At 57.8% G+C, this 14030-nt stretch overlaps 1 protein-coding gene across 1 annotated transcript in view; it reads right to left on the reverse strand.

Moving 5' to 3' along the window:
• Positions 1 to 12223, reverse strand: part of ITPR3 (inositol 1,4,5-trisphosphate receptor type 3) — a 68523-nt gene extending 56300 nt beyond the window's left edge. Inside the window, exon 1 of the mRNA XM_055571689.1 lies at positions 11872 to 12223. Coding sequence (XP_055427664.1) covers positions 11872 to 11960 — 89 coding nt within the window. The 5' untranslated portion in view covers positions 11961 to 12223. The remainder of the gene's footprint in view (positions 1 to 11871) is intronic.
• Between the last annotated feature and the right edge of the window lie 1807 nt (positions 12224 to 14030).

Genomic DNA, 14030 nt, shown 5'->3' on the forward strand with positions numbered 1-14030 from the left:
CAATTGTACTTCAATAAAAATTTTTTTTATTATGTACAGAATCTGACTTTTCATCACGCCAACACCACTTGGTCCAGGCACCCAGCGGCTCTCACCTGGTATCACTGTCTCCCCATTGGTCTCCTAACACCCCTCTCACCTCTACAGCCTGTCCTCCACATAGCAGCATAGGGATTCCTTGAAAAGGTCAGTCAAATCAGGGCAGTGCTCTGCTGGGAACCTCCAAAACCACCCATCTCAGAGGGTAAGGCAAGAACTCACAAGACCCCTTCACCTCTCACACCTCATCTCCTCCCCACCCCACCACCCCCGCCCCTGGCCCACTCTGCTCCAGCCCACCGTCCTCCTCCAGGCTCCTCAAACCTTCCAAGAGACTTGATCCCAGCTCTTCCCTCTGCCTGTCACTCTCTACCCTAGACACCTTCCTAGCTCCACCCCTTGCTCATCTCCTTCAGATCTCAGCTCAGATGACCCATTCCTGTGGCCAGGCTCCCTCCCTACCCTTTTGAAAACTGTGGACTGCTCTCTCTCTCACACTTCTCATCCCCCTGCCCGCCTCACTGTTCTCCATATCACTACTTGGCCTGCTACAGAGTTTATTTGGGGTCCTATTCCTCCCTGACCTGAGATGGAAGGTTCATGAGGACAGGGATGTGTCTGTATTGCTTCCTCCTGTATCCCCAGCACCTGGACCACCTGTCTGGCACAGAGTGGCACACTCGAAATACATACTGAGTGAATTAATCATTTTACTAGCTACTGAGGGAAGCACACGAGAAGCAAAAGATAAGGTCTCTGCCTCAGGGAGTTCAAAACCTCACTGGGAAGACAAGTCACAGACTCAGAAGAGTTCATGATCTAAGGAATACGCATGGGTGCCAACTGATGGTACCAGCTGTGGATTTTGTCCAAGAAAGGGAGAGGTCAGAGCTTGGCCAATCAGAGAAGGTGTGAGAGAAGAGGCAAGAGCTGTGCAGAGCCTTGAATAATTCATAGAATTTCCTGTAAGTCATTAGTGAATCAGATTAGCTGGCTGTCTCTTGGCAAAGCCCTGAGAGGAGGGGTTGCAGGATGGTAAGTTTGGGTAGGGGAGGGGAGGAAGTCGGGGCAGGGTTGGGACCTGGCACTGCTGGGGGTACTGGACAGCCAGAGGGCATTATGGAAGTCAGGGCAACCGAGAGAGGCTGGGGTACCCCCACAGCCTCCATCTTGACCAGTGCATAAGGCCCTGTAGAGGCCATCTCCCCAGAGACTCCCAGTCTGAGAAAAACCCATCCTCACCTCATAAACCCTCCATACCCCCCTTGGAAACTGTCTGGGTCACACGTGCAGAAAAAAGGACATGCAAGTTTGGATGCCTGGCGTGCTTTTCCTAATCCCCCTGGCACAAATGTGCCTGGTCATCATGTGGATGTCCTTCTGTCCCCGCCCACTCTGGCATAGCTTCTGAAGCCCTGCTGTCTCCAACTGAGCCCCTCCCCAGTGCCCAGTGGTTTACAGAGCAGAGCACATTTGGGGAGTGCAAGTTGAAGCCTCTTAGAGAAGGGGAGGGGTTGGTCAGGAGCGGAGCTTGGCCTCCAGCAGAGCTGCAAGCAAGGTCAGAAAGGAAAACATCCCAGATCGGCAGCCAAGAGGGGACAGGAATGGTCTGTATGGGCGACCAGAACAGAGAAGCAAGCCATGTGGACCATGAAATAAAAAAGGCACGGGGCTCCAGGAAGGCATCAGGAAAACAGACAGGGACTTTCAGGACTTCCTCCGGGACCCAACATCCCACTCCCTCCCTTCTCCAAGTGCGGGTCCTGGATGAGCAAAATCAGCACAGCTTGGGAACATTCCGCACCCCTCCCCTGCAGCCTCTGAGGGATGGCACCTCGCCCTCCCCATCATTTCATTTCCCATCTGGAGGGCAGCCCTCCACCAAGCCCGTAGGCAAAGAGGGCAGCCAGCGGCAGGGTGTTTAGGAGGTCCCAAACTGCCCCGCAGCGCGCCCGCGGAAGTCTCCCCTCCGTCCCTCAGAAGCTCCTCCTCAGGACGGAGGCATCCCAAGAAGGTGCTATCGGGCGGGCGGGGAAGGGAGGGGTGTCCCGTGAAGCTGTTAACAGATAAGCGGGAAAGCCCTTATCGGACGGGCTGCGGAGAGAAAGACCCGAGACCAGAGGGAGGAACGAGGGCCGGGACTTCCGACAGCTAAGTTTCGATGGAGTGGGAGCCTCAGAGGGCGCGGGCGAGACTTCCGAGCTTCTGGGTAGAGCGAGAGGCGGAGAGGTGGTCGCCGAGCCCCGCGCAGAAGCCCCCTGAAGCCCCGCCCCGGCCCGCCGAGGCCCCGCCCCCGGTTCGCCGAGGCCCCCCTGAAGCCCCGCCCCGATCCGCAGAGGCCCCCTGAAGCCCCACCCCGGTCCACCGAGACCCCCTGAAGTCCCGCCCCGGCCGATGAGGCCCCGCCCCGGCCGGCGAGGCCCCGCCTACTCGCGGAGGCCGCAGAGCGCTCCCGGCCAGCCCCGGCCCCGCCCCCGCCGCGGAACGAAACTCGCCTCCCCGCGTGCGGCCGTAGCCCCAGCCGCGTCGCGGAGGGAATGCGAGCGCGGCCTCGCCCCGGCCTGCCTCCCACTGCAAGCCGCCGCCAGGACGCTGGGCCCGGGCCAGGCTCGCCCGGGGGTGGTAGGAGGCGGGCGCGAAGAGGTGGGGACGAGCCGCCAGCGCCCGCGCTTTCCTCCCCAGCCAGGGAGCCCGCGGGGGGCGGCCCCGGGGAAGCCCTTCCCACTGGTGGCACCCACATCCCGGCCGTACCCCCCCATTCTCCCTCAAGGTGGGGGCATCTGTGTGGACTGTACTAGTCTGGTCACAGGTGTCCGGCTTCCGATGCGCACCTGGCGCCGTAACCAGAGCCGGGCTCTCCTGGGAGAAGCTGCCCCTCGCTTCCCCGTCCCCTCCCCGCCTGGGCGCCTCCATCCCCGTCCAAGGGCTGGGGAATGGCCTACTCCCGCCCGCGCTCAGCCAGCCCTGTTATCTCTGTCTGCTCCCCACCCCACCCCCCCGCCCCGCCCCCGCGTCCTGCCACATCCAAGGCCGGCCGCACCTCCGCTCCTGTGAGTTCCCTGTCCGTCCCCAACAACTAAAGTGGGGGGGGGGGGCGCCTCAGCCAAGATCACTTTAGAAGAACCGACGCTCCACTGTGCAGAACACGTTTACTTTATAAATCGTTTTTACACCTAGTACCTCATCCCATTCTTACCACAGTCCAGTAAGGTTCACAGAGTTAAAGGAACCACCTGGTCCACGCAGCTGGTAGCTGATGGCACTTGTACAAATAGGTCTCCATCCGTCCCACAAAACTGTACTGCGAAGGGATGATGTGCTGGGTGTGGTCCCCACCTTCTGGAAGCTCCTGTCCACCATGCTGAGTCCTGTGAGAACAGGAGCTGCGTCCTACACTCTCGCCAACTGAGGACAGTGGGAGACACAAGATGGGTCTGAGCTTGCACCTTGCAGGGCCCAGGAGGGATCAGCAGGGTGGGCAAGGGGAGGGGGTGAGAGGAGAGGGAGGGTCCGGCAGCAAGTCGGTGGGCAGGCCTGCCCTGGACCCTCTGAACAGGAGCTAGTGGACAGCTCTGCTCTAGAAGGATGTGGAGGGCGCTGCCCTGAAAATGCTCCAGGGCCTGCACCCCAAGACCTTGGGAAGGAAGAGAGAAAGGCAGATGCATCCAGGGGCATAGGCCCCATTCTGCCCAGGGTGGACTTTGAGATCAGGTGGAAGCCGTGGAAAAGGTAGTGGGGCGGGTCGGTGCTGCCAGGAAAGATTAGATAAGGAGGAGGAGCTAGAAGTGGTGCAAGTGACTATCAGAGAAGCAGCTGAGGAAAGGGCCTGCAGACTGGAGAGACCCCCAAGGGTCCCTAGACAGCCCCTCCCTGGTCTAGCCTGGGAAAGAGAGGTGCAGGGGGAGACCAAGGAGCTCAGGCCGCACGGTTAAAGGAACAGCCAGTTCCAGACCCCAGATCTCCTGACTCCCCAGCCAAGGGCACTGGCCACCACCCCACAGATCTAGGCCAGACCCACGGTAGGCCATTCCCAAAGCAGGCACTGTCAGAACACTGGGATCGACTGGTGGTGGATGGAGGCCTTGGATTCCCCCTCCCCAAATACTCAGTCACATCCACTGGTGTGGGTGGGGAGGAATGCTGGGCAAGTAACCCAGGTTCACTGGCTGGGATCCCTGGCTCATCAGAGAAAAGCAGTCCACTTCTGCATCCTTGCAGAAAAACACCCATAAACCTGACCTCTACACGTCTTTCTTTACCAAGGATCCACCCTGAGCCACCGAAGGGACCAGAGTATATGGACTTTAAAATAAGCATGGCTCATCCTTTCAGAGAACTTATGTCTAGAAAGGACAGCAAGCCACATACTCACGCTCTTGGGGAAGCCCAAGAGTCTCCCCAGCAAGGAACAGAGGCAGCAAATGTGATTAAACCTGACCAGACAGAAATAAAGACCCTTGGCCAAGGCACAAGCTTTCAGAGTGCTGCCTCTGCCCACAGGCCTGGACTTCTGGCTCTCAGGGGTGGGTGGGCTCTGGCAAGTCCTGGGGTCTCTATTAGGCCAAGGAGAAGAGGGACAGGGAGCAGGAGAGACAAGAGAGCTGAGAAAAGGCACAGAAGACAGGCAACCCTGGGCCACCCAGCCCACCCCCAGGCCTCTCTCCTGTGCTCCATCCAGGGCATGGGCTCTGGGCCCGTCCAACCTGCCTAATAACAGAGGCTGGAGGGGCCTCCGCAGGGGAGCCCCGAGGCCTAGGCCACCCAGCTTCAGACCCTGCGGGGCAGCCCTGATGACTCCACAAAGGGAGACTGTCTACAGCCTCCCCATCAGGGTGAGGAAGAAAGAAATGGGAGCAGGCGCTGCTTCAGATTAAAGGAGACTCCGGAGGCATTGTGAATCAAATTAACACATGGACCTTGATCAGATCCTAATTTAAAGACACCAGTGGTCGAGGCCAGACTGAGAACAACGGAGTGGCTTGGACTATGGATCCAGCATTGGATGCTATTCGGAAATTACTAACTGGTGTGATGACAGGACTGCGGTCACACAGGAACACAGCCTATTTCTTAGGAATGTAAATGAAGGATGTAGAGGCGAAAACATGCACTGCATGTAATTTACCATGAAACACTTCAATAAAAAAATAAGCACAGTAAGTATGGCAAAATGTAAACAATCACTAGGTCTCAGTTCAATTCAGTTCAGTCACTCAGTCGTGTCCGACTCTTTGCGACCCCATGAATCACAGCACGCCAGGCCTCCCTGTCCATCACCAACTCCCGGAGTTCACTCAGGCTCACGTCCATCGAGCCAGTGATACCATCCAGCCATCTCATCCTCTGTCGTGCCCTTCTCCTCCTGCCCCCAATCCTTCCCAGCATCAGAGTCTTTTCCAATGAGTCAACTCTTCGCATGAGGTGGCCAAAGTACTGGAGTTTCAGCTTTAGCATCATTCCTTCCAAAGAAATCCCAGGGCTGATCTCCTTCAGAATGGACTGGTTGGATCTCCTTGCAGTCTAGTGGTGGATATATGTGTTCTAAATAATTCTCTCCTTTTTTTTTTTTTTGCAGCACTGCGAGACACGAGGGACCTTAGTTCCCCAACCAGGCATCGAACCTGTGTCCCCTGCACTGGAGTGTGGCGTCTTAATCACTCGACCACTAGGGAAGTCCCTTTCCCTGCTTTTATAAATTTTATGTATGCCTCCAGATGGTGGTAACGGGTCAAAGGGACAGCACAGACCAGAGCTGTAAATACTTGGGAAAGTCCACCCATTGCCAGCAGCAGCAGCAGCATCTCTGAAACACAGACCGAGTTCTCCCTCTCATGACCTGTCACCCCCGTCACCCTATTTCTAGACTCAGATCCTGGAAAGCTGGCTCTCCTGCAGGCTGGAGGAAGGCGGTGATGGCTGGCTGGCTGGCTGAGTGATGGGAGAGGGATTTGTGAACCAAATATGCACAGGTGTCTGCCTCAAACACCTGCAGCTGCCCCTGGGCTAAGATTTATGTTCACTGTCTCTTCTGGCTCTGCCCACGTGCCAGCGAAACAAATATGCACCTTTACACTGATCATTTCACTCCCCTACTCAGTCCCCAGCCAGGAGTCCCCACAGTCTTATCTCCCCAAGTGCAATGTGTACCCCCTCTCCAAGCCCCTGTCCCACCACACCCCAGGTCCACTGTGTTGTCAATACCCAGCCTCATTTCTGCCCTCGTGTGGAAAATCTTGCAGCCTCTTCTCCAGTAGCCTTGGCGGACTCCTGCTGGGTCACCCCCCACCTCCCCAGGGGTCCGCCACGCAGAAGGCTGCAGGTACAAATGCTGGGAACCACCGCCACCCTGGGCGGGACCAGGGTGACACACGTGGGGGCTCGGAGCTGGGGCCTGTGATGAACTTACTGGAGATCTGGGCCCTGCTCTCCTCCCCTCCCCCCACAGGCCTCCCTGCCTCCTCTCTCACAGCCCCCACTTCCAGGGAGGAGCCCCCCAGCACCATACGGGTGAAGCGTGGTGAGCAGGCCTGGGGGTGGACTGCAGGAGATATCTGCTCAGGAGTAATCGAAACACAGACGCCTCCCCACAAAGGAAGGACAGAAAGCTGTCGTGACCCCACCCTGAAATCCAGCATATCACCCCACCCCCAGCCCAAGCCTCTGCCCCACCCACCCACAGCCTCACCGGGCCAAGAAGGGGAGGGGAGGGGACCTGGGTCAGGAATGTAGGGCAGGGCAGAGCAGGAGCAGCTGGCTTTGGCAGGATTCTTTTAGAGCCCAGGAGGAGCAAGCAGCTAGGTCCCTGGAGCCCCAGGCTGGACCTTGGAGCTGATTCTGTCCTTGGGCCACCCCCAAACTGACTCTTCTCCACTGCAGCCCTCCCCATCATGGCCACCACGTCCAACCTAGCCCAGCCCGGAGGGCAGAGACTGGCCCTACTCCCCACACCCCTAGTGCAATCCTCTCAGACTCGTGATGTGAAGTGAGCATCCCTGGGGCACTGGGTCCCAGCTTCCTCCTCCTCCTCCACCACCACCTCCACCGCCAGAGTTAGAGAGAGCCAGCAAGGGAAAAGATGTGCCTGGGCATTCCTTGGTGGTCCAGAGGAAAGGACTTCACACTCTCCCTGGTGAAGGCCTGAGGTTCAATCCCTGCTCAGGGAACTAAGATCCCACAAGCCACTCAGAACAGAAAAAAAAAAAAAAAAGGTGTGCCTTCCCTTTGATCCTGGACTTCCACTTCGGGGAACCTGTCCCAAGAGGATAACTGGACCAGTTGGTGTTCTGGCATGTATGGACTAGGATGTTCAGTGAAGATTGTGTAGAATAGCAAGAAATGTACAGACAAGCCAAATGCCCAAGACTAGAGTTGCTTAAATAAGTGAGGTACATCATGGGAAAAACACAGCTTAATGTATTCTCCCCAAAAAGCCAGCATACAAAGCCAGATGTGCAGTTTGACCATTTTGTACATGTTTATTTGTGGGTGCATAAAAGACTAGAAAGTCCATATAGAGGCTGTCAAGATAATCACAGTGGTATTACAGATAACTTTTTATTTTAGTTTTTCAAGTTTTCTCCATGGAGCATATATTATTTTTTAATCAAGAAAAAACAGTATGGGAATCCCCTGGTGGTCCAGTGGTTAGGATTTGGCACTTTCACTGCCGGGGCCTGGGGTTCTATCCCTGGTAGGGGAAATAAGATCCTGAAAGCCATGGAGCACAGCAAAAACAAAAAAGTTTTAATTAAGAAAGGAAAAAAAATATATGTATTTTCCCAAAAACAATGGGCTGTATGGATTGCTCTAGAGGAGGCTGAGACCCTAACTTAGGGCACAGGACAGGGTAAGTCCAATGTCTCATTCCAGTGAAATCACAATTAAATGAAAGCCAAGGGCAGTTCGGGGACATCTGCCCATGGAATTCAGTCTGCATGGGAAGGCCAGCGCCCCCTCCTGGAATTACCCGTGTCTCAGAGACTTAAGACTCAACGGGCTCTTAGGGACCATTTCTCCGGGCTCTCCACTGTACAGACTAGAACAGGCCGGACTCTGTCTTGGTTACTGACTCCCCAATGACTAGAATTGTGTCTGGCACATAGTAGGTGCCCATTAAATGTTTGCTGAATGACTTAGTGAGGTCTGATGAAAACTGAAATGGGCTTCCCAGACCAAGGAGCAGGCCTCAGACCCCACCCCTTCAAGCGTTAATACAGTTAGTCTGACATGGGATGCTGGAACTGGGTTTTTTTTTAAAGACACACAGGGATTCTCAGATGCAACAGAGCACCGCAGAGGACAATCATGGAGATAGAAACACTCTGAGAGGCAGGGCCTTGCCAAAATCTCCCCTCCAGTTAGAGACAAAGCAGGTCCTGACCCTGAGACCCGGGGCTTCCTCCACATTGACCTCCACCTTCCTGGGTCCTGACCTCCAAGGCCCACCCTCCTGGAAAAGCAGATCACACCCCCCGTGATCACCGAGCCCTGAGTGACACACATCCAGAGGCCCTGACCCCAAGTGGTGCTCCAAGGCCCAGCCATAGGCAATCTGACCCTTCCTGGGCACTCAACTGCATGACCTAGTCCACCCACACTCCCCAGCTTACTGAAAGGGTCTGGGGGCCCCTCCTTTGGGCACTCAAAGTAGACCCTCAGGGAACTGCATGTGAGACCCAGGGGGCCCATCCCGCACTCGGGGCCAGTTCCCCACAGCCACTGCCAGAAGCCACCGTATATCCTTGGCGGGCAGTGGCCTCGCTCCACCTCTGCTGCCTCCCACCCAGGGGTGGCGGGGGGGGGCGGGGGCACAAGGCAGTGTCCCGGCCATGCACTCCTGCCAAGGACACGCATGGGCCTGCTCTCCCTTCCTGCCCAAGGTTTCAGCCTGCTCTGGGATCCACTCCCCAGACCCCTCCCGTCCTTCCAACCCAGAGTTAATGTACAATCCTCACCAGGAGCTCTAATTACCCAGGCGGCTCTAATTGGCCTCCTCCACTTGGCTCACAGAGCCCGGCTGGAATCTGAAGGCTGCCCCAGACTCCCTCCTCCACCAGTGCCTGCACTTCCCACATCCCAGCTGAGCAGCCTCACTGGCCACCAAGGCTGCCCTTGTCTTCACCAAATTCATTTCCTCCAGCCCTCACTGGGCACCTCTTGGGCACCAAGCATTGGGATCGCCTGGGAACTCAATCAAATCACCCTCCAGGGTTTGCAGATATGGGCACCAATAGTCAGGGTGAAGGGGACCAGAGCTGAGGATGGAGGCAGAAAGATTCCAGCAAGGATGGAGCAAAGGGAGAATCACAGAGAGTGATGCTTCTCTTTTAGACACCAAATGTCTAAATTTTAGGCTCAAAATGCAGATTCTGATTTAGTAGTACAGGCTCGGGTGTGAGATTATGTATTTTCTAACAAACCTCTCCGTGATGCTGATGCTGCTGGGCCAAGGACCACACTTCGAGTGGCCATGCTTTGTGGTGTTCAGAAATCATTCTTCCCTTGAGTTTGGCTCTGAGCATGTGCCCAGCACAGTGCGGGAATGGATGAATGGGGTACTTAATCAGTCAGTCCTGGCAGAGTGCCCAGCATTAGAAGGCCCTACAGAGAAACCTCCAACTAATCACAAAGCGTCAAACAATACAGTTAACATCGGAGAGGAACTTGTACAAAGTAGTTTGAAGCACAAGGGAAAAGGGGTTAATTCTGCCCTGGTTGGGGGGGGGGGGTGTGAGTGGGGGGCTGGATCTCACAAAGGAAGCGCTTTGCAACACAGGAACAAAGGTAAAGAGACAGGCCAAGGTTCCAGGAATCTCAATCCAGGTGGTGCATCGGGGGTGTGAAGAGGAGGTGAAAAAAAAAAAGACAATTAATTTGGGGCCAGCACATGCCGGTGCTAGAATGCCGTCTGGGAGGGCGGGCGTGCAGGCGTCGTGGCAAGTTGGGTGCTCTGGGAACCGGCCCCTGGAGCAGAAGCGCTCTGGCAGTCACAGGCCCAGCCTCGGAATCAGATTGGCGAGCAGGAGGCTGCTTCCTGGGGCAGGAAGGGCTGGGGCGGGAAGGAGCTGTGTTAGGAAGCAATAGAGGGAATCCCTGGCAAGGGCATGAGGCCCCTGTGAACGGCAGGAGGAGACGTTTCCCTTGGACTTCCCTGGTGGTCCAGTGCCTGGGACTCCGCGCTTCCACTGCAGGGGGCGTGGTATGGGTCCCTGGTCAGAAAACTAAGATCCCACCTGCCAGACAGTGCGGCCCCACCAAAAATTTCCCTTGATTCTGTTAGACGTCACAGGTGCTGAAAAAGCCCTCTTGGGGGCTTAGCCCTAACACTGGGCAACAGAGAAGATGGTCATTTCTCCAAAGCCCTGGGCCTGTCCAGACAGCAGAAAGGAGGCTTCCACCATCTGCCACACCCTCTGCTCCTTCCCTTGGTTATCAGAGGTGTTGACTCCGTGCCAGCCGGGCAGTCTGGCTAGAGGGGCAGTCCGAGAGTCGTTGCTCTCTGAGGGAGGTCAGCTTACCGTGCCCTCACCCACTCCCATCCTCTGGGAAACCGAACAAGAGAAGAGACTGGCGGGGAGAGGTCGAAGGGCTGGGGAGTCCGCATCTGAACGGGGAGGGGGCTGGGAAGGCCTGGAGGTGCTGAGATAACGTTTGAGGTATGCTAGAATTCCCAGTCCACATCCCCCTTTGGCTGACTCAGCCCTCCCGCCCTCGAGATCTTTCCCACACGACTAAAGCTAAACTCCCAACAAGACATCAAGGGAGCCAGGTGACTCCCACCTCCTGAGCTCAGGGTCAGCTGGCCCTGGGCTGAGGGTGCCAAGGCGGTCCTCCAAACCCCCGGGGAGAAGGCACCTTGTAGCCAGTTGGCGTCGAGATGAGTTGGGTCAGCAGAAGAGGGTGGGTGCATCCTAAACAACCGCTGGGTGTGGTAGATGAGACCATTTAATACAAGTCCGCAGACCGTAAAACGTGACACAGGTAACAGGCCCCACCCTGGGGCTGGAGAGGTGCAAGAGCCACTCTCCCCTCCGCCCCAGCGACTCACTCAACTGCCCTTCGGAAGATAAACCCATTTCCTCTCATTCTTTCCCTGCCCTATGCCAGCTCCGGGCCTGGCCCTCTCCAGGGACGTGAACGGATTCCTTGCTCGTCCAGACCCTGTGGGGTGGCGGCCAGAATTAATTAATGTTTGCAAAGTGCTCCAGAGATCCTGGGACCAGGGACCCAGGGGCGCCAGATGAGCTGCGCAGGAAATTGCCAGGGAGAGGCGGGGAGAAGGGGCCGCCTGGAAGGAGAGGGCGGGGAAGAGACTCCTAGAGACAGGGAACAGGGCAGGAGAGAGCTCGGAGGAAAAGGTGCGACCCTCCGAAGGTGCGGCAGGTCTGTAACTAGACGGCCCCGGGCTCCTGGCCCTCCCGTTCACCATCACCACCACCACGATTCCGCCTCACTCCAGAGTCGGCCACGTCCAGGCCCGGATGCCTGTCCCCGACTAACGCCACGGCCACCCACCTGCCTCCCCGCACAGGGACCACCTGCAGAGGAAGTCCCAGGCCCCCCCTCCTCTGGGGAAGAAAGGCAAGCGTGCAAGGGTGGAGGCTTCGCGAAGGGGGCGCCTCCTGCCAACACAGGCGGGGCGCCCGACTCCTACCTAGGCAAATATTTCACTTCCTTTCTCTAAAAGAAGGAGGCGAGCCGCTCCCCTGTTCCTTGAAGCTGGGGGACGACCAGGTCCCCTGACGGCAGGAGGCAGCAGAACGCACGCAAACGGCACCGGGGCCCACCGCGCCCCCTCCCCGCCCGCGCCCCCCTCGAACTCGGCTCGCTCACCCCAAAGTGCTGATGAAGCCATTGACGGAGCCCTCGGCGTACAGGGAGACGATGTCCCCGATGTGGAGGAAGCTGGACATCTCGCTCATGGCTGCGGCCCTCGGGGGAGCAGGGGCGGTGGAGGCGCCCAGGGGCGCGCGACCAGGCGCGGTGCGGAAAGCGGAGACGACCCGCGAGGCCGAGCGGGGCGCGCCCCCACCTCGGAGCCGGGCGCTCGGCGCGGCCGGGGCGAGCTGGTGGCCCCCGGAGCGGAAGGCGGTGCGGCGCGGCCGGGGAGCCGGAGGTGGCGTCCGGGTGAGGAGGTGCCCGCGTCTCGGCACACCCGCCACCCGCCCGCCCGGCCCGGCCCGCGCCTACCTGCGGCGCAGAGGAGCAGGAAGTCTGGGGCAGCTGCACACACATGCAAATCTCGCCCGGGAGGCGGGGAAGCCACACCCCGCCCCCCCGGCCCGCCCGCCGGCACCCACGTGCGGCGGCCCGCCTCCCGCGCCCCTCGCGCGTCCGGGCCCAGCCTCCTGGACGCCAAGGCGGCCGCCGGCCCCGCGCGATCCCGACGGCTGCCGGGACAGATTTCCAGCTCTGGCGAGTCCCCGGCCAGCCTCCCGGAGCCGCCATCCCTGGGAGGCCCAGAGGGAGCTCTCCGCCCTCGAGGTTCGCCGAAACGTCTACTCGGCCCTCGAGTCGCTGAGGGCTGGGCGGGCGGCCGCGAAAGGGGGAGCCCGGGCGCCCCAACGCGCGCTCCCTTAAACCGCGCGCGGAGGACGTGCCCAGGAGCGCCCTGGCTGCGGCCGCTCTGCGGCCACCGCACCGTCTCCGCTCCCAGCTGAGAGCCGTCTTGCGCGGAGAGGCGCGCTCATTCCTTCGCAGAGCACATCGGGATTCATTTTTCTTAACGTAAAAAGCCTTTCCATTGCACAAAAGAAAGTGCTAGGGCTTGGAGGGGAAATGAAGCAATGGGGTGGGTTTTGTTTTTTTCTCGCCGCATTCCTGTGTACAAAGAGATCCAACTTCCGAATCAGTTCAGCCGCTCCCTCTCCAGGAGTTGGCTCCGAAACTCCTGGCTTCTTCTGTCTTTCTTTTCTTTTAAGGGGGGAAGGAGGGGGGCAGGAGTGAAAACTACCTTCGCTGGTTAATTGCGCACCCGAGCGCCAACAAGGACCAGACCAGCGCCAGCCCCCCGCCCCGCCCCCCCCCCTCCCCCGGGAGTGACCCGCTACGGTGTAGCCGCTGAGCAAAATTTTGTTCATCAAGCCCTCCCCTCAAACGCCCGTCCCCAGCTCGCCTGCTTTCTGTTCTGTCCCCTGGCGCTGCGGTGTTTGCTTCCTAGTCCTTTTATTTTAGCTTCTGGGATAGAGTGCCCAGTGCCACCCATTCGATCACGTTTACTCCCTTCCGACACCCCCACCCTGACTTCCTGGGAAGGGGGAGGCTTATCCCTGGGCGATAGGGAGGAGGGGGCTGAGGATTGAAGCTGGGGGTTGGAGGTGGAGAGAAAGACCCCGGAAGGATGACCTACGAGGAGCCAAGAGACAGCTGCTGACCCAGGGGGAGAGAGTGAGGAGCCCCTGGACCTGTGGCTTTTTCACAAAGACCCCTAGAATGTGGGAGAGGAGGACGCCTCCAGGATTGCTGAGTTCAGTGTTTTCCAGTCTTTTCACCAGGGCCCCACAATAGCAAATCAATTTTATCTCAGACCTGTCGGCACCTTCATCTATATATAAGCAAAACAATAGTTTCACAAAACAATACTTACCCTTATGACCTGTGATTGCACTCTGATATTTTCTGTTCTATTTGTTTTGTTTCATTTTGTTTTTTAATACTGATTGTGAACCACTAAATTGCTCTGTTAAATGTACCAAATGAGTTGCAAATTGCAGTTGGAAAGACCTCACCCTGGCCACTCTGCCAAAAGGAGATGAGCAAATCCTGGAGAAGGAGAAACCAACCTCTAGGTCACACAGCCCCATACATAGCAACTGGAACCAGCAACCCAGCCCTTGACCCCCAGCTCCTGACCGCCTGGCTCAGTACTCTCTCCAGGGCCTGGGGCTACACTGGAGCCTCAGCTGTCTGTCCCCGGAGCCCAGCTGGGAAGGGCCAGCCCCTGAAACAGCTTCACTTGCTCCCAGAAGTCAGGACTCCACTGCATTTCCTGC

The sequence above is a fragment of the Bubalus kerabau genome, chromosome 3, assembly GCF_029407905.1.
Source record: "Bubalus kerabau isolate K-KA32 ecotype Philippines breed swamp buffalo chromosome 3, PCC_UOA_SB_1v2, whole genome shotgun sequence".
Classification (NCBI taxonomy): Eukaryota; Metazoa; Chordata; class Mammalia; order Artiodactyla; family Bovidae; genus Bubalus; species Bubalus kerabau.